At 48.1% G+C, this 20370-nt stretch overlaps 1 protein-coding gene across 1 annotated transcript in view; it reads left to right on the forward strand.

Moving 5' to 3' along the window:
* Positions 1 to 20370, forward strand: part of KSR2 (kinase suppressor of ras 2) — a 186856-nt gene that overhangs the window by 128236 nt on the left and 38250 nt on the right. The window contains exons 14-15 of the mRNA XM_066609856.1: positions 1213 to 1261; positions 1786 to 2147. Coding sequence (XP_066465953.1) covers positions 1213 to 1261; positions 1786 to 2147 — 411 coding nt within the window. The remainder of the gene's footprint in view (positions 1 to 1212; positions 1262 to 1785; positions 2148 to 20370) is intronic.

Consider the following 20370-nt stretch of genomic DNA (forward strand, 5'->3'; position numbering starts at 1 on the left):
CAATCAAAATGTGCACTTAAAAAGTTAATGGGCTAAATGGATCTAAGCACATTTTAATATAAAATTGCACACGAGTAAGACTGCAAGTAAACAAGCAAAATGTGTAGCTTGCCTTTGAAAAGGAATACTTTACAAAAGCACTTGTTTTAATGACTGAAATGATTTAGTAACAATATTAATTTAAATTTATTTTTGTTTGGAATGAAAAATTCAAATGTCCTTTGCAATGTGTTGTTGCGTGTATTTGACTAGACTAGAATAGATTACCGTACATGGGGGGGGGCCCTTAGACATGGAGCCCAATTGGGAGCGATTGGCCCAATTGGCTTAAAGTCGAGCCTGGAGAGCTTTAAAGGTTCAGTCCTTGTCCCCCAGCCTCCAGTCTTTTACTCCTCCTTAGCTCTATTGCATTCCTTCTGGCCCATTGTCAGTGTCAAGATGCAGGCCCAGGAGAGTTTCCTTGAAGAGCATGGCAGTTGGCTGTGGTACCAGGACCTCTGGGGTCTCCTGACAGCCAGGCGCAGGCTCTAGTCTGCTGTCAATTCTTGGGGCTGGGGTTCTGACCTGACTGCCCCCCCCACTGCCTTCAGGATCAGACATGATGCTATTGCTCAAGGAAGCGGCTTTCATGTACTAGCTCCGATGATATATCTGCCAGGCCCTTGGAATCCCATGGGTGTGGAACATGTGCCCACATGTTTTTCCCCCACTTAGTTTTGCTGCATAATTGTGTGTGGGGGGGGGGGTCTGAATCACTCCTCACTGTGTGTTTTAAATACTGCTTTAAAGTTGCATTGAAATTGCCTTGGGTGGGGGATTGGATGCACCATTCTGCCATCTTAATTATTCAGACACTGAGATGGAAGTCTCTTCACCTGGAGATATTTCTTGCCGTAGGTGATCAGGCAGCCAAAGGGGTTTCCATCCATTCTACCTTTTTGGGTTTTTTTGCTAAGACCCCTTAGGAGCTTTTGTCAGGCTTTAGCCCCCACTGCCCCTCCCCGTCAAATAAAGATAGAATACAAAGTAAACTTTAAAAGAGACTATATGAAATTAAACATCTATTAAGTCCCCTTCAAGTCTGCCAGGGGCTCTCATTGAGAATTGGCTCTGTGTGTTTGTGCGAGAGAGAGAGAGAGAGAGAGAGAGAGAGAGAGAGAGCAAGCATTATTTCATCTCTTAGTAATCTACAGTGTTTTGTTTCCTTTAAAGCCTGGAAGGAAATCCATTACTTCAAATTGAAGTGGAGCCGACCTCCGAGGTAAGGCGCTCACAAGGATCGAGTGACATTTCGTTCCTTTGGCCAGAATGAAAGGAAGACTGTTGAGAGTGAACTTTGTGACGAAGGTCTCAGTGGAGGCAGAAGAGCAACAGCTTTTTGACCCCTTTGGGTATATATAGCTCCTCCTGGAGGCAATTATAGCTGCCCACTGCCTGTTCTGTGTTTTGTAGATGTTGATGCTAGATGCCCCTCCTGGCAGCTGGACTTGACCTTGACCTATCAGCAGCAAAATGAATGTGGCATTTTACATATTAATTGTAATTAATAAACAGCCTTGGGCATTTGCTTTGGCCTGGGAAAGCTGGGGAATAAATAAATAAGATTCTATAAAAAAATTTAAATGAGTTTCTGACCAAACCAGTAACCTTCAACGTTTCGGTTTCTGCCTTCCATCAGTTACAGTTATGATTGAAACACAGGCCAGGGTGATTAACATTAACACATGACATTGGAATTAGACAGTGGCACGATCAATTAGCACCGTCCCTTTTCCTTTTCCCCAGAACGAAGAGGGAAATGACGAGGAGTCCGAGGACGATTTCGAGGAGATGAACCTCTCGCTCCTGTCTGCCCGCAACTTCCCCCGCAAGGCCAGCCAGACCAGCATCTTCCTACAGGAGTGGGACATCCCCTTCGAGCAGCTGGAGATTGGCGAGCTGATCGGCAACGGGCGCTTTGGGCAGGTTTTCCATGGCCGCTGGCACGGAGAGGTGGCCATCCGCCTCATCGACATCGAGCGGGACAACGAGGACCAGCTGAAGGCCTTCAAGCGGGAAGTGATGGCCTACCGGCAGACGCGGCACGAGAACGTGGTGCTGTTCATGGGGGCTTGCATGAGCCCTCCCCACCTCGCCATCATCACCAGGTAGGCCTTGCGCCGGGCACCCAAGCCTCAGTGCTTGGCCCTGTCAAACTCAGGCCCTCGTTTGCTTTCTCTGCAGCCTGCTCAGCCAAGCAGCTGGTGTGTGGGTCTACCTGCTGTTACATGGACCTGCCAGCAGTTGGAGATCTGGCTTGGAGGCTCCGCTCCAAGCAGGGCTGTGCGGTCAGGGCAGGCAGGGGAGGCAGAGCCTCCCCTCACCTCCTCTCCCCTGCTCCAATGAAAGTAGCCTCACATACAGGGAGAGACTACAGTTTGTGGCAGTGATCGCTCAGCCTCCCCTGTGATTATGCACGCGCTCCATCCAGTTTCTGAACAGTTGCGCGATCATAGGGTTGCTAATGCAAGCTCTAGTCTCTCCAAGCGACTCTGCTGAGAGACTAGAGCTGCAACAACAGCAGCTCAGCTTCTGCTGCGATTACACAGGCACTGGGGTAACCCCCTGAATGCTTTGTGGTGTTGCATCATCATGTCACCAGCATATTGCCAGGTTTGCCCCCCCCCCCCAGACTTGGACCTCACTGCTAGTCACTGGCTCCAAGCCCCTGTTCTGTACTGTCAAGTTTACAAGACAGCAGTGGTCTTGATCCAGAGTCAGGATCTACCTCAGCCAGAAGCATGGGTTCCAAGTTCTGTTCCTATCCAGTGGCAGTCAGTTGTAAAGTCTTACTACGGCATTTCCAAGGCTATTGGAAGGAGAGGAGGGGCAGAGAGTGGCATGGAAAAGGTGCAAAAGAGAGCGACTAAGATGATTACGGGGCTGGGGCACCTACCTTATGAGGAAAGGCTACGGCGTTTGGGCCTCTTCAGCCTAGAAAAGAGACGCCTGAGGGGGGACGTGATTGAGACGTACAAAATTATGCAGGGGACGGACAGAGTGGATAGGGAGATGCTCTTTCCACTCTCACATAACACCAGAACTAGGGGACATCCACTAAAACTGAGTGTTGGGAGAGTTAGAACAGACAAAAGAAAATATTTCTTTACTCAGCGTGTGGTTGGTCTGTGGAACTCCTTGCCACAGGATGTGGTGATGGCGTCTAGCCTAGACGCCTTTAAAAGGGGATTGGACAAGTTTCTGGAGGAAAAATCCATTACGGGGTACAAGCCATGATGTGTATGCGCAACCTCCTGATTTTAGAAATGGGCTATGTCAGAATGCCAGATGCAAGGGAGGGCACCAGGATGCAGGTCTCTTGTTATCTGGTGTGCTCCCTGGGGCATTTGGTGGGCCGCTGTGAGATACAGGAAGCTGGACTAGATGGGCCTATGGCCTGATCCAGTGGGGCTGTTCTTATGTTCTTATGGTGACACCGCACACTCAAATTTGAGAAGAAGAGAAAGAGGAGGACTGGCAAGAGAAGGCCAAGAGCAATGGGGAATGCTATGGTGAAGGGAGCATGTGGGTGGCAGGAGACTGAGCGATTTTAGTGAAGATCTATGGGCCAAAGCCATCCCTCCAAAACCATAGCCCCATTACCATAGTAGGATCTGCCTCATTGAAGACCCCTTGCCCTGGCTAATGTTTGAACCAAGCAGGTTTTAGCCTCTAAACAAAAATGGCAGCATGGCTGCAACCCACCTGAAATCAGGTCATGACTTAACTCATTTTTTCCTGGCCCACAGGTGTATACATTTGTTCCCTGTTGCTTATACGCAGCATTGGGCAGAAATGGCTTAATTTCCAGATCCCAACCCACATGTTAAATACCTCTGCAGGGGGGACGGACGGACACAGGGACACCTGGGATGGGACCTTCTCTACTGTAGCACCAAGGCTACAGAAATCCCTCCACCCACTCATCTCTCTTGTTATCCAAATGCCTGGCAAATGTAATGCTTTTCCAGAAGGACTCTGGGACTCTTCGCATTTGGCATCAACCTAATGCGCTGTTTTTCCTGCTTCTGCATTTAATTAGTCATTAGTCTCCTGTTGTTGTTTTGCCATTTATTTTATTGCCGTTGTCATTTGCGTTTTGACTGTTACTTAATCTCTTATTATGAATTTAACACATTGTCACCCAACTGGTATATATATATATATTTCTCCCCCCAACTCAAGGGCAGGGTATAAAGCCTTCAGTGATGAAATAGACGTGTTCCTCTTAGGACTCAGCTGTGAGTTGCGATATTATCTCCAAATGGATCATTGCCCTTCTCATTATTTGTTTTTTTAACGACACTTACATAATACTATCTTTTCTACATCCATGGGTAGGAAACAGTAGGTGGGGGGAGCAGATTTGCAGCCAACCAACAGCAGGGAGGATAATGGCTAAGCAGGCTCCCTTTCCCCCACCTCCCTTCTTCCCTCCATGGCTACTTTTTTCCATTTAAAAAGTCAGAAGGAAAGAAGCCAAAAACGGCACGGAATATGCACAAGATGGACCCTAGATGATTGGATGGTAAGGAACGGATTTGTAATGTTTTTAAAAACTTACAGAGGTGTAAATTAGGTAAAGATGATCCCAAGACCCCTCTCCGTGGCTTGGGGAAAAGCAGACTAAGGACACCCTCTGGACAGTGAAAAATCTCATTTTACATTTTGATCTGTAGAACTTTTCAAGGAAATGACGCAGTTCTGGCCCACTGATAAGTCCTTGTGAAATGGGCACTTTTGTAGATACCCTGATTGTGCACCCTGTTGCTTCCACTGGCCACCCACCCACCCACCCATCTGGATGGCTTGGCCCCAGTTGCTCATCTTGTAGCACTCCCCATGGCAGAGCCAGGGGACGGGGAGAGAAAGTGAGGAGAGTGGCAGCAGCCTAAAGTGTCCCATGGGAGACACTAAATTCTTCTTTTTCTTCTGGTCCCCAATCTCTACCATGGGGGAGTTGCTTCAGGAGGAGGAGAAGTGTTAGCTGAAAGAAAGATATGGGTCATGGATGCTCAATAATGGGGGACTAGGCGTGATGACTTGCTATTTCAGGTACAGCAGGGAAGGGTTTTGGGGTCAGCCCCGGGCGTTTGACTTGTAACACGTGCAAGTGTTCTGAGCTCAGTCATTTAGCATGTTAAATTAGTCATTCAGCATTTTAATTTTCTGCTGCATGGACAAACCATTGCCATTCAATCCTATAGCAAAGCACTGCACTCAGCAGTATCTCGCTGGGGGCTCAACTTGCCCACCATCCTGGCATTTGGTGGCCTGGCTTCTGCTGATAGGAAACTGTAGGGTAGGTGCAGCACGTTCTCAAAGCTGCATTGGCCCCCACCCCTTGCACTGCACAGGCCCCCGTTCTATGCATACTTCTCACCCAGTGTCATAGTCAGTGCCTTGCAAGGTTTCAAATAAACAGATGGCTGCAAATGCATTAGAAACCTCTAGTCTGCTTTCACCTTCAGTGGAAACTGATTCTGAAAAGCCTGCTCAGACTTCCTACCTGTTGGGGAAGGCAGAGCACAAAAGTGCACCTCAAGTTCTCATTAGGGATTATTGCCCAGCTCTTGAATCTCATTTCAACTCCATGCATACAGCTAAGAGGCACCTTTCGTACAAGCTCATCTCCAAGATTTCATTCTTGGTAGCTTGATAAGCCAACCAGGCTTGGGCCATGACCTTGATGCCTTAGGCCAGTGCTACGCAAACTGGGGCGTTGTGACGTTGCCCAAGCCTGAGGGCCCTGGTTTCTGCCCCCTTAAGGAGCGGGGGCAGCCTAGAGGTGGGAGGAAGGCAGCGGCGCACTCCCCAGGATCGCGCTGCTCAGGGGGCTGCAGGGGCTTGGGTGCGGAAGTGGAGTGCGCTCGCTCTGCATTCACTTTCCCTGCTGCGGGGAGCCTTGCCAGAAGTCGTGCCGGGCTCCCCGCACCCCAGGGAGGGTGCAGGAGGCTTGGGTAAGTGCACCCAAGCCCCTGCAGTCCCCTGAGTGGCGCGATCCTGGGGATCGCACCGCTGCCTTCCCCCTGCCCCCGCTGCCTCCTCCCCCCGCCCTGCAAAGACTTACTGGCTCTCAAACTCTTCCAGAGAGTTTGAGAACCACTGCCTTAGGCCCAAATCCTAACCCACTTTCCAGCACTGGCACAGCTTTGCCAGTGGGACGTGTGCTGCATCCTGCAGTTGGGGGCCACTCACGGAGGCCTCCTCAAAGTAAGGGAATGTTTGTTTCCTTACCTAGGAGCTGCATTGCTCTTACGTTGGTGCTGGAAAGTGGGTTAGGATTGCACCCTTAATTAATCAGGAGTTTTGTGCTCTGCTTTCATTCAGTTCCCCAGCCCTCCTTCCTAAGGTCAAAGTTGGTTTGCCCTCGAGCTCTCAGGCTATGATCTTAGAGTGCTTCTCATTCACAGTGAGTGTTTGCTTGTTTTCTTTCCAGTGCTGACTTGCTCTAAAGTCATTAAAATAAAATAGGGAGAGCCCTTTAACTTGTGCCTTAGGATGGAGTTTCCATTGTCCATGTGGCATGTTGCCCTAGACACCTGAGTTATTGCAGTCACTGTGATTTTGTCAAGGGAAAATCTCCAACTCATGTTACGATCATTTTGGAGATTACGATCATTACGATCTCCAACATCATGTTACGAGGGCATTTGGGTGGGTGGGGGGTGCTACTACAGAGGCAGCCATGGTGGAGAAATACAGAAGGGAATTAGCTGTTTCACACCCATCTTTCACCATCGCCCCCTCCCCAGATTTGACCAATAGTTTGGACTTCAGAATGTTAGAAAAACTTGCTCATCTTTTTTTAGTTAAAACGAGATTCAGAAGTGAAGAGCAAGAGCAAACTTAGTGTTCAGCAAAAATGAGGAGCAAGATTCCCAGGAGTCTTAATTCATTGCCAGTTGCACTTGGAAACTTGCAAGGCAAGAGACCCTGTGCTCACAGTTCCTTCTCCTTCAAGGCAGGGGGGCTCCTGCTGTTTTTGCAAAATGGACTCAAGTTTGTCCTGCTGTTGCTAGCGCCCTTAGCATGGAACTAGCGCTCCGAGAAGGAAGCAAGATTTCTGTCTATTTCACAGAAGATCTTCTCGTTGAGATGCACCCCCCACACACACACACAACGTGGGAGGAATTCCTAGGAAAAACTTTGGCAGTATGGCTAATAGATTTCCCCTTGGGGGATAGCAGCTGGACACGGGCATTAATCTTAATTAGATGTTGGCAAGAATGGATGCAGCATGAGTCTTGCTCAGTACCCCGATGGCGATATAATGGACGGTGGGAAGGTGCAGGCAGAGCTGCCCTTGCCACTAGGCAACGCTTCTCCTTGTACCTGGCCATGCTTCTTCTGCATCAACAGATGGATGGGATGTTTTCTGCCCTGGATTGCTTTGTTGCGTGTGTATCTGCATCTCAGCAGCATCAAGGAAGAGGAAGGAAGAATGGGAGAGACATAAAGGTACATATGTATTAGGGCTGGGCAGCAGGCAGCAACCCCAAAACAGTCAGAACCAGGAGGCAAGCCAGGAGTCAGAGCCCAGAGTCCAGATTGTGAAACAAGCTCCAAATCGGAGCTTGCTCTGAACCCGAAAGCAAGTTGAGAATCAGGAAGAAAAGCCGGGAGTCAGTCCCTAGAAGTGAACCAGGAGTCGGAACTGAGCAGCTTGCCGGGAATCAAGAATAAAACCAAGAGTCACAGGAGAGAAAGCATCAGAAGCAGGGAGACCTCTTCATTCAAGTCAAGGCTTAACACAAACAGGAAGCCCTTGATAGCCCTTCCTGTTTAACCAGCACCCATGGCCACCGTGGGTAGACAGGACCAGTTAAGTGCTTGAGAGCCTTTTACTCTTGAGATAGTCCCAGGCTACTGTTCTGGGAGCTCAGCATACAGACCAGCTGCGCCCAGGACCTGGAGTTGTTTAGCTCTGGCAAGAGGCAAGGGATTCTGAAAGAGGAGGCTGTCAGGGAGGTAGTGCCCCATTTCTTTTTGCATTTGCCATGGGGACAGGCATTTCAGGACGGAGATGAGAAACACAGTTCTATGTGCAGCACTGTGTGGAATCACAGAGATCGTCCCACCTCCCGCTGTCTGCAGCAGGTCGACTTCTCGCCAGGGCTAAAAGACTCATGTATGGAAGGGACCCAAGGCCAATTTCCAGTGCTTTAAGCACATCAAGGAGGTTGTCTGTGACAAGGAGAACATGGCCTCCGATCTCTGTTGCAAGAGCAACTTTGCAAACTCTTCCAGAGCCGCCTCGTGGCGGCATCTCCCGAAGGTTCAAAACGACGGCCGCTCTCAACCCAAAATGTAAACAGCTTTCTCTCTAGGCCTCTCCAGTTGCGTTGATGAAACAATCATAAAAGGAAGTGTAGCGTTTAAACACTGAGGCCCCTTTGATGAAATATTAAAGGCAATGGGTTCCCTTGGGCTTGCTAAACTGGCCCTCTGGCAATATGGCAGCGGCTTTTGCATCCTGTTTTGCTGGCTTCCCATCCCATTCATGTCTCTAATGAAGCTCTTCTTTGTTGAAAGTTGTTCGCCTCCAGCAGCTGGTCTCGGGAAAGTCACACTTAATTAGGAGTTGTTAGTCTCAGGTACGTCTTACTAGTGCCCGGTTAATTACAGCGATGCCAGAGAAATACTCGCAGCCTCTTTCTTCTCTAGCAGACTCCTTGAGAAGACTGCCAAAGATGAAACGTGCCTCTTCTGTGTGTATGTGTTTTTTTTTCTTCTTTTTTCCCCCTCATGGCAAGGAAAACATGTTTTAATGACATGGAAATCACTTTATTAGCAACTACACCACACATTAGTGCTTGCTCTGGAAGAATGTTTGCTGTGGTGGATCTATAAAGCTCTCTCAGAGGCTTTTGTGAGAACTTTTTTGATCCTAAGTTTTGTACCAACTTTTCTCCAGTGGCAACTTGGAGCCAAGCTGGGCCTGATCCTGTGAGTTCCACTACTAGAACATTTGGGGCGTGGACCATGAAACTCAACACGGAAGTCTAGTGTTGATTTACAACCGTGTTTTTCAACCAGTGGTACAGGTATCACCAGTGGTACTTGAGGTGGTGTCTAGTGGTACTTGTGGTACCCCCTGGACACCTGCCACCAGGCAGCAAGACCAGGAACACAACACAACAGACAGCAGTAGGAAGCTCCAAAGAAAGTTTTTCTGAACTCAGAAAAGCCCTCCCATCCACCCTGAGCCTCTTACTGGTGTTTGTCACGTTGCATCTCAACCCAGAAGTAACTGGCGATGACATCATCACTAGTTACTTCTGGTGGTACTCCCAATAGGTGGATCATATGAAGTGGTACGCTGGGGGTTAAGTGTTGAGAAACACTGATCTACAATAAACATGCATGCACCAAGCACCAACACCCCTGGCTCAGCACCTTCTGCACTAAATATTGCTCCCTGCCTTACCCTGCAGCATGCTAGCTGCCACTCTGCTCCCCTTCCCACTTTCTGGATTCAAAAAGGAAGAGAGAGAAGAGGAGGTGTGGAGGAGAGGAGAGTGGTGGGCTAGAGTGGTAATTTTCAACCAGTGTACCTTGGCACACTGATGTGCTGCAAATGTAGATGTGCCACAGGAGTTTGGGGGAGGGTCATTTTTTAGTAGGGCCATTGTGGGATGTGGGCCTCCCGCCAGCAGTGTGTTGTGCCTTGTCAATTGTCCCAAAACTGATGGCGTGCCCTGAAAACTTTACCGCCTTGTCAGTGTGCTGTGAGATGAAAAAGGTTGAAAACTTGCTGGTCCAGAGCAGGACCTCCAAACTATAGTCTGCGATGCACCTGCGTAACGATCCTCGGTGTGGTAGGGATTAGGCCTTCCCGTTCCACGTTGCGGCTTCCTGACTTCGCTGTGAGTCGCACAGGGCAGCTGCTTCCACCACACATCACCCCTGAAGGCTCTGTGCCCCGATTTCCAGGGGGAAGTGGCTGCCTGGTGTGATTCTGTACAAAGATTGGCTATGAAAATAGGAGATAGCAGCACAAACAGCAAGGCTTCATCTCCACCATACTGTACCGAGATAGTTATCTTGTTGCACTTGATCTGGCCTGCGGGCTGGAGTTTGGAGGCCCCTGGTCTGGATCATCTGACTCTTCCCCAAGTTTGTCCTTTCCTTTCTCCTTTTGTGCTGCCCATTTGCCTACCCTCCCTCTCTGCCTTCTTATTTTGAATAGCAGCAGCCACCCCTCTAGACCACCAATCTAGTCTCTAGTGCTCCCCACTTCCACCTTTCCTCCCTGCAGGGCAGGAAGAAGGAGAGGGCAGCAGCTGAAGCAGCCCACCACTGTTTCTCTACCAGTAGAGGTAACAGAGGCCTTAGGAGTGGACCTCAACAGGTGGGAAGCCCTAGCCTCTGAGCGGCCCGCTTAGAGGCAGGCTGTGCAGCATGGCCTTTCCCAGTGTGAAGAGACACTTGGCCAACAGACTGAGGCAAAGAAGGAAGACCCATAGCCAGGGAGACAGACCAGGGACAGACTGCACTTGCTCCCAGTGTGGAAGGGATTGTCACTCCCAAATCGGCCTTTTCAGACACGCTAGAGGCTGTTCCAGAACCACCATTCAGAGCGCGATACCAGAGTCTTTTGAGACTGAAGGTTGCCAACAACAAGAGGTGACAGATCAGTACTCCACTTCCACACCATCTCTGGGCACAAACACATGTCTAACATGCAGGGAGGCTCCATGGAAGATCATATGTTGGGTGCAAGAAGGTTCTGGACCCTTGACATCTCCACATAGTGCTGAAAAAGGTTCTTTTCTGAAATCCTGGAGAACCACCAGTGGTCAATATATGGCAGCTTCCTTTCTAAGGAGGCTGTTCATATTTTCCACTGCAGCCTTTGTCCCTTCACCCGTCCTCCCGCTCCCCTGCCTTGCTCTGGTGTCAGGTGTGCTTCGTAAGGTTCCCTCCCCCCATCTTGGGGTTTGGGAGCTGGATTGTCACCTCCCTCCCCGGGTGCCTGTTGCCTTCTTCCCTTCTTAAACTTTCTACTGTGTTCCTTCTTCAATAGTGTTTAAAGTAATGAAGCCCATAAATCATATAATAAATGGCTATTGACTTCCGTCCATGGTCAGGATCAGGATTGATTGACCTGTGGGAATACTGCTTTCCTCGATCGATGAAAGGCCACGAAGGGGAATAAATCTTGATGGAGACTGACAACAGGAAAGAAAAAGTCAATATGCTTATTAATACGTACATTCAGTGAGCACACTGCTTCCTCTGGGGAGACGCCATTTCATTTTGACAGCTAGCAAGGACAAGTGAGGAGAGTGATTGAACTGGAGGCGCCCACAAGTTTTGCTGGTGTCAAGCTGCAGCCTTGTGGACTTCCTGCTACGGCCTGTGGCCAGGGCAGGCCCAAGACACTCTCCCCCCCCCCCCAATGCTTGAGGAGATGTGCTGAACACTGTCTTCCCCTTAACTATTGATGTTTCCACCTCTGCTCACTGGATTTGGGGGGGGGGGAGAAGAGGGATGACACAGAAGAGGAAGGAGAGTGGTGGGCTAGAGTGTCAGACACTCTGATGCTCTAACCCTCCACTCTCCTCTCCTCCAATTTTCTCTTCTGCTCCATCTCCCTCTTCCTTTTCCAGTTCAGGAACTGGGAGAAGGAATGGCAGCCGTGGAGGCAAGTGAGCAGACAGAAGTGGGTGTCCCCTGAAAAACTGCTACCTGAGGCAACCACTTCAGTTCTCCTTGTGAATAGAACCAGGCTTGCCTCTGGCCATGCCTGGGAAGAAGCTGGCAGAGTGGAAGACATGCCAGAAATAATTCTCGCAGAGCAACCCTTAGAGGTGAGAGAGAGAGAGAGAGAGATTACATACCCACCCATCTGCGTTTTCTAAGCTGCACAAAGCGTGTTTGCAGCAACAGCTTGGGTAGGTTGAAGTGGAGGGATGAGCTTGTATGGAATGGATTGTTCCATTCTATTGCAGCAGCAGCATCCTGTAGCCCCCACTGGACTCCGTGAAGGTAATGACCTCCAAACCAAGACTCTCCCTAAGCAGCTACTGTCTCCTGCACTGTTGCTCTAGCCCAGTGTTCTTCAGCTTGACAGGTCTGGGAACCCACCTCAAACCCCAGCCTGCAACACGAGAACCCTCCCTCCCTCCAGGAGCCCAGAAAGTGTACAGATAAACCACGAGAGCTTCCTGCTCTTCTTTTCCCACCTTGTGTCAGCCAATCTGTGTAAGCCACAATGGTGTCGTTCTCTCCCTTCTTTCCTGCCTGACTGATGGAGCAGTCTTGCTCCTTGCAGAGCATCGGGGCTTGTGCACATGGAAGGGAGGACCCAGGCGCGCACCAAGCAACTATGTCAAGACTGAACATGAGTATTCAGATGTCCTGTATGGATGCAGTGCATGTCTTGAAGAACTAGCTGTAAAGAAGAATGAGAGAAAGAGAGAGAGAGAGAGAGCGCAAAACATCCTATTCTCCAGAGGTCCCTGATTCAAAACAGAGCGCTGCAAAAAAAAAGAGCAAAGTGGACAGGGTAATGTTCACTGTGCACTTTGGAATGCAGTTTTTTTTTTACAGAGCTGGAGTAAAAGCTATGATGGTAATTTGAACACCGATTCTGATTTCTGTCTCCTGCTATACAGTTTTCACATCCCAATGTGATCTTCAGCTCAAAAAGGTTGCCCACCCCTATTTTAGGGAGGTCTGAAGAGCAGGGGGCCAACAGGCGAAAGAACAAGTGAGAACCTGAGTGGCTGAATGAGCAATTCATCGCCTACGTGACAGTATCAAACAAGGGACCGTCAGAACATGTACATCAGCTCAGTCCAGCTGTTGTGCTGTCAAAATGCGCTCAGTGCTAAAAGTTGGATGATTTTTAATGCAGGTCTCCAGGTGAGAGACTACAATTTGTTGCACAAACTTCGGGGGCGTACAAAGCTACAAGTCCATTAGTTTTCTTTACCAGATAACAGGCAATACATTTTCGCAGGCACTTTGGCAAGAACAAGATTTTCCCAGGATATTCAAAAGAAATCTCTCTTTAGGGGCAGAATATCTGTGTCTCTCATCTTGCAAATCCTTCCTCAAAACCCACCTTTCTGTAAAAACGTGGACTCAACTCCTTAGTCTTCATCCCCTACTGAAGCGAAGACTGAACAGCATAACCCTTTCCATGTTGCCTTGCTGTATTTGGTGAGGCTTTCTCCCAAATAGGCATACACAGTACATATTGAACCCTTTGTATACAATACAATACCATACAATACAATACAATAGCACTTTTATTGGCATATAGAACCCTTTGTACATGTGAGTGAACTGAATATTATCCTGCGTCATATTATTAACCTCCACTGCCTCTGGTTTTGAGATTGTAAGCTCCTTGAGACAGGGACCTGTAATTGTGCTGTTAGCAGCAGTAATAGGGCTAGCCTGTCTAGAAGGCCCACTGAGGTCATCTCACATGGTGGGCATGGGGTGGCAGTGGATGCTGCCTCTCTTTGCCATGGGTGCCACCCCACCCACTGACTAACCTGTCTGCTCCACTCATTCGCAAGCCCTCCAGCCATCATCACTCCCTCTCTGTCTATTCCATTGATCCTTTTCTTTCTGGGCACAAGTGCTGGCTTCCCACTGCTGCCGTGGTTGCTTTAGCAACTTCTCTCTCCTCCTTCCAGAGGAAGATGTGGAGGAGAGGACAGGAAGATGCAATAGCCAGGTCTCCTCATCTCCACTTTCTTTTCTGGAAAGAGGAGAGTGGGGAGGAGATGCTAAAACTACATGGTGCATGCATAGGAAGAGAGGGAGGGAGGGCAAGCCTTGGGGTGAGAAAGGGGATGAGATGAGATTTGCACTACATCCCAAGACACCCCAAGACCTTGGGACTCTCCTGAGTAGTATCACTAGCTGTAGTACAATGGGCAGCAGAACTTACCGTAGTCACGAGTGCATATGTTAATCTTGTAGATAAATTGAGTGTAAGTTTGGAGCAAAAAATCCAGGCATTTCCTATGACCTATGGATAAGTTCAGTTTGGGGGGAGGTGATTGCGACTAAGATGATTACAGGGCTGGGGCACCTTCCTTATGAGGAAAGGCTATGGCGTTTGGGCCTCTTCAGCCTAGAAAAGAGACGCCTGAGGGGGGACATGATTGAGACATACAAAATTATGCAGGGGATGGACAGAGTGGATAGGGAGATGCTCTTTACACTCTCACATAACACCAGAACCAGGGGACATCCACTCAAATTGAGTGTTGGGAGAGTTAGAACAGACAAAAGAAAATATTTCTTTACTCAGTGTGTGGTTGGTCTGTGGAACTCCTTGCCACAGGATGTGGTGATGGCATCTGTCCTGGACGCCTTTAAAAGGGGATGGGACAAGTTTTTGGAGGAAAAATCCATTATGGGGTACAAGCCATGATGTGTATGCGCAACCTCCTGATTTTAGAAATGGGTTTTGTCAGAATGCCGGATGCAAGGGAGGGCACCAGGATGAGGTCTCTTGTTTTCTGGTGTGCTCCCTGGGGCATTTGGTGGGCCGCTGTGAGATACAGGAAGCTGGACTAGATGGGCCTATGGCCTGATCCATTGGGGCTGTTCTTATGTTCTTATTGCCTCGGTGGACACAGCTCCAGTGGGGCTACTGCTGCCGCAATGGAATGGGATGGAACAATCCATTCCATACAGGCTTATTCCTTCCCTTCAAACCTACCCAAGCTGAGGTTGCTGCAAACATGCTCTGTACATCTCGGAAAATGCAGTGGATATGGGTGGGTGTGTAATCGCCCTCTCTCTCACCTCTAAGGGTTGCTCTGAGAGAGTTATTTGTACATTCAGTAGCAGTGGCGTAGCTAGAGAGTTGCAAAGCAGTTTTGCAGGGAGCCTCACCACAGCATGCAAGCAACCCCTCCCCTTCATAGCCATTCCGGGTTGGGGAGAGCAAAACAGGGGTGCACACCTGGAATGGCTCCAAAGGGGAGGGGGACAATCCACTTGCACACTGCAGTGAGGCTCCCTGCAAAACTTCGTGCTTTGCACCCCCTCTAGCTACACCACTGCTCAGTAGCAGAGGCACTCCGCTGTGTCAGATAGTTGCCTTCCCTGAAGGCACCAAGGCTTGACCCTGAAACCTTCTGCATGCAAGCCACCACTCCCCTTCCTGTGCACCCCATCTGATTCTTTTGGGTGGACACATAAGTCTTCTGTAGTGAACGTTCCAGGGAAAATATAGCCATCTGGTAGCTTCTTTTCTTTTCCCTTTTGCTCTCTGACTCTGTAGCGTCCAGGTGGAAGAATTCTTTTTAATCAGAGAATACTCCTCTTCAAACCAAGATCTCCACCACCAAAAATGCCTTCTTTGCAGCCTTCTTCCTCACAAAGTTCAAAAGACCAGTAAGAACACAGAGCAGTAAACATATTGGGCTTCTTCAAAGGCAAGGAAGGAGTCAAAACAGCTTTCTGTGTCTCTAGACCTTACCAAGCCAATTATAAGCACTATTCTTTTCCCAAAGGGAAGCAGAATGCCTCCTGTCTGAACTCCCCCCCCCCCCAGTAAGTGGGGAGGAGATAAGCTAAGGTGACCCTCACCTGGAGTCTCACTATTTTAATGTTTGGGGGGGGGGGCATTTCACCTCTGACAGCCCCTTGGAACAGGATAGGCTGAACGCGATAAAATTTCATTGCACCTGCCTCTCCTAAATAGCTTGTCTGCACAGAAGGGACAGCGGCCACTTTGTGCGGAAGGGTGATCTCCGCTGCTCAGAGCCGGCTCTTCAAGTCAGGAAATGCTCCCAGACTTATCTTGCATGCCAGCTGGTGAGGACTCCCATCAAGAACATTGCGCCGTTTAAATAATATCCATCAAGGCAGCATTTCCCCCCCCCCCCGAGCAGAGCTAAGCAAGGTGCGAAGAGAGAGATGGAAGGGTGGGAAGAGTAATCATCTTTGAGGCTGTCTTTTTTCTGGATTTTAATTGCCCTGCAAAGGCATCTCCACAGAATAGCAGAAGGTGCGTGATGGCCAATGTCCGTCCTTTGCACCTTGACTGGAGGAGTTTGCCTCTCTCTCTACTGGATAGACTTGCCTCGAACTCTGATCATGTTGCTCTATGGCAGGGGTGTCCAAAGTTTTTGGCAGGAGGGCCACATCAACTCTCTGACACTGTGTCAGGGGCCAGGGAAAAAAGAATTAATTTACATTTAAAATTTGAATAAATTGACATAAGTTTACATAAATGAATATATTAAAGATGAACATATGACTGAATGAGGGTCTTCCAATAGCTCAAGGCCTTGCACAAAGCAAGGCCAGCCTTTCCTTTGCTGCCGCTACTGCATCACAGACATGAAACAGCAAGCAGTGGAGGGTGCCCTCATCCCACAGCTCACACGAGAGGTCAAACAGTTGCCCTCACGCTGAGAGCAGTTGCGTTGGGCCACTGCAGGCTCCAACAAATCTCTGGAGGGCCAGAGGCTCATTGGAGACTGCGGGCTCCATGAGGGCCGCATTGAGAGGCCTTGAGGGCCGCAAGTGGCCCCAGGGCCGGGGTTTGGGCACCCCTGCTCTATGGCAAGGGTGCCCAAACCCTGGCCCGGGGCCACTTGTGGCCCTCGGGCAATCCCAATCTGGCCCTCAGGGACCCCCCAGTCTCCAATGAGCCTCTGGCCCTCCAGAGACTTGCACTGGCCTGACGGAACAGCTCTCAGGGTTTGACCTCTCATGTGAGCTATGTGATGAGGGCTCCCGCCACTGCTTGCTGTTTCACGTCTGTGATGCAGCAGCGGCAGTGAAGGAAAGGCCGGCCTTGCTTTGTGCAAGGCCTTTTATAGGTCTTATGCTATTCCAAGACCTTCTTTCATTCAATCTCTAATATATTCATATATGTAAATTTATGTAAATTTAAAATGTAAATTAATTCCTTTTTTTCCTGTAACCCTGACACAGTGTCAGAGAGATGACGTGGCCCTTCTCCCAAAAAGTTTGGATACCCCTGCTCTATGGGGATAGGTTGTTGTGTGCATCCCTGTGTGGGAGTCTTCCTGTGCCCGCTCTGTTTATGAACAGAAGCCATTTGCAGAAGTTCTTCAGAATAGAAACACAATTTACAATAACTTGCCTGTTGAGATTTTACCTTCATCTTCTTCAGGGGTAACCTACTCAAGGAGCATTTTTCTTGCCAAAACTCACAAGTGGTGCGATCACTTTGCCCATTCAGGACATTTTCACTGGCAGTCTGGTGCATAACATGATTTGATTTGAGACATTTAGTTGTTTCTTTAAAGAATGTATACCTCACTCTTTTTCCTTGGCAAAGCAAACGCCCATGGCCGCTTAAAAAAATGCAACAAAATAACAAAACTCTCTGGCCGCTTGCTGGATGTATTTATTTATTTATTTATTTATTTATTTATTGTATATTTACCCGCCTTTCTCCCCAAGGGGACCCACGGCAGCTTACAAAATGGCAGGTACGGAAATAGCTAAAAACAATGGTACTCTGCCGTGACGATCATAAAACATTAAAACAAACTTAAAAGCAGCCATAAAACATAATTGTAATTAAACAGAAGAGCAACAGCAATACCCGGAAAGCCAGTTCTATAAGACACATTTCTGTCCCAGCTTTCCATCATTAAGATGATTCTTGAGCCGAGTTTTGTTTTTTTTATTTTGCCTACCCCAGTCTGGCGAGGGAGGGAAGGTGTGTTCGGGAGGTTTCTTGAGTTAAAAATTGGACGCTTGTGTTTAATAGAGTGGCCCAAGTTAAACACAAGTGCGGTCTGATGTTTTCGTTGGGGGGGGGGTGCGAGGATAAATGGAATGCCAGATGCAGGGGAGTGACAGCGAGATGCAAGTGTCTTTTGGGCTTGCGTTCTCCCCAAGGCATCTAGTGGGCCGCTGTGAGATACAGGAGGCTGGACTTGATGGGGCCCTGGGTCTGATCCAGCAGGGCTCTTCTTATGTTCTTACGTCCCTTACAACAATTAAAACTTTTTTTTAAAAACACACACACAATTATAAATATATAACAATGGTAAGAGCAGCCCCCCAAATACTCAAAGCACAAGCCCACAACGTAGTATCAGCAGGCTAGAACATCCCGTCCCCTCAGTTTTTTGATTTATCAGAGTTTCTACATTCCTCCCCTTCCTCTGTGTGAACTGTGATGCATGCAGACTTCTATTGTCAAAAATGAATAAAATAAATATAGAACTAGATCCTATAATGTGCTTTAATCCGTGGCTTAAAGACTCGAGCAAACTGTTAAATTATGTTTTAAGCAAATAAATTTCCTTTGTGAACACAACAAAATCTATTTGGTGTAACCAATGGTCCCTTGAAACAACAACTGCCTTTTATTTATTTCTCTGTAACTAGATGCAAATAAAATCTATTAACTTCAACAAATGTTTCTATTTCAAAGGGCACTCCAATCAGGCAGGGGGGGCGACCTTCATTGAAAAGGGGAACAGAGCTCAGATCATTACCCCTCCTGGTTGCTCTTCAGAAGTTGCTTCTGTTCCTGGTTAGGTCCCGGGACAGACTTCCACGGCGGAGTCTTTTGAAATCCAGCTCTGTAGCGTTAGAGATTATTTTTTTAAGAGATGAACAGGCAGAGGAGGGCAGGAGGGCTTTGTAATCGGGATTGCAGTTCAGCCATAAAAAAATGCAACATGGTCATCCCAAGGGGACCCTGCTAGGCAGTGAATCTCTCTCTTTCTCTCTCTCTCTCTCTGTGCATTTCTTCCCCTCCCCTTGTGAATATTTTAAATTATTCAGCGGTGGAAACAGCACAGCCTGGAAATGAAATGCTTGTTAACATGGCAGCTTGCAAAGTACAGGAGGCCAGCATGAAATAAGAATGAAACTGTGACCGATATCTGCCTCTTCCCTTCCCACCGGGGCTGCATCCTCTTGCTGCTATGTGGGAAAATGTGACGGGGGGGGGGGGAGAGAGAGACAGGCTGGACCACTCTGGCAGTCAGCAGGAAGAGGCTGGAGAAAACCTTTTGTAATTTAGCCGCCACATGTAGAGGTGCTTCTGTGCGCATTCTGAATCGCGACTGAATTTGAAACTGGTCAGCAGATGGTGGTGCTGCTTATGCCCCACTTCCCTGAGCAGGGAGTGCAGCATTCTCCAGATTTTGGGTTCCTTTGTGGGGGGGGGGGAATGCTACTCGCTCATGGTGAGATTGTAATGCTTGCCTCATTAAAGCAGCAATCCTATACACCAGTCGTTCTTAAACTTTTTAGCGCTGGGACCCACTTTTTAGAATGTCAATATGTTGGGAGCCACATCGTGATGTCATTAACCTGGAAGTGATGTCATGGCCAGAAGTGAGGACATCAAGCAGGAAAATTTGTGACACCCCCATACAACAAAAATCAAATCAAATCAATTAATTAAAGTAAGTAAAATAAAAGTTTACAATGAGTATAAATTTAAAGCTTTCTTTGAAATAAAGAATTCCCCCTCACACTCCCAAGCATTTGCTGATCTGTTTAAAAAAATATTCCCCCAACATCCCAATGGTTTCAATCCTATCCACACTTACCGAGGAGTAAACCCCACTGACTGTTAATAGCATATACATAGCAGCCTGTTAAAAATATAGATCTGTAACATGTCCTCAAATGCAGTCACCTGCTATGGTAGCATCAGGTCTAATACATTAAAAATAAAAGACACATTGAAATGAATGGGGACCCCCCTGAAATTGGCTCACGATCCACCTAGTGGATCCCGACCCACAGTTTGAGAAACCTTGTACATAATCACTGGGCAGTAAATCTCATTGAATCCTATGCGCTCAGTTACCTGGAAGCAAGCCCAACAGAACGCAAAAGGACTTACTTCTGTGTAGACATACATAGGATTGTACTGTTGGAGATGTTGGAGATGGAGCATTGAAGAGCAGTCAATAGCAGAATCCCCTTGCAAACAGTACCAGACTGTGTCAGTTCTATATGTTAGGCATCTCTGCATCCAAAAGTTGTGTTGGATCTCTCGGCCTTAGTTTCTCCATTCTAGTCAGTCTTATTTCCCTCTGATTAAATCCAGTCTCTCTCCATCTCAGATCACATCCATTCCCTCCAACTGTGAGGGACAGAGGAGAGAAACAAGTCACCTTCATGCTTCAGCCTCTCCCTTCAGGTCCAGCCGACACCAACTTTCCTTTCCCATAGAGACCTTCCTGTTCTTCTAGAGAAGGTTTTCGTTAATGGGCCATTCAAAGAGCATTATGAAATATTAGCTGGCCTTCTCACATTTGAACCCAACAAATCAATATCTGGCCAGCAATAATAATAATAATAATAATAATAATAATAATAATAATAATAATACAG

This window comes from Tiliqua scincoides, chromosome 14 (assembly GCF_035046505.1).
Source record: "Tiliqua scincoides isolate rTilSci1 chromosome 14, rTilSci1.hap2, whole genome shotgun sequence".
Classification (NCBI taxonomy): domain Eukaryota; kingdom Metazoa; phylum Chordata; class Lepidosauria; order Squamata; family Scincidae; genus Tiliqua; species Tiliqua scincoides.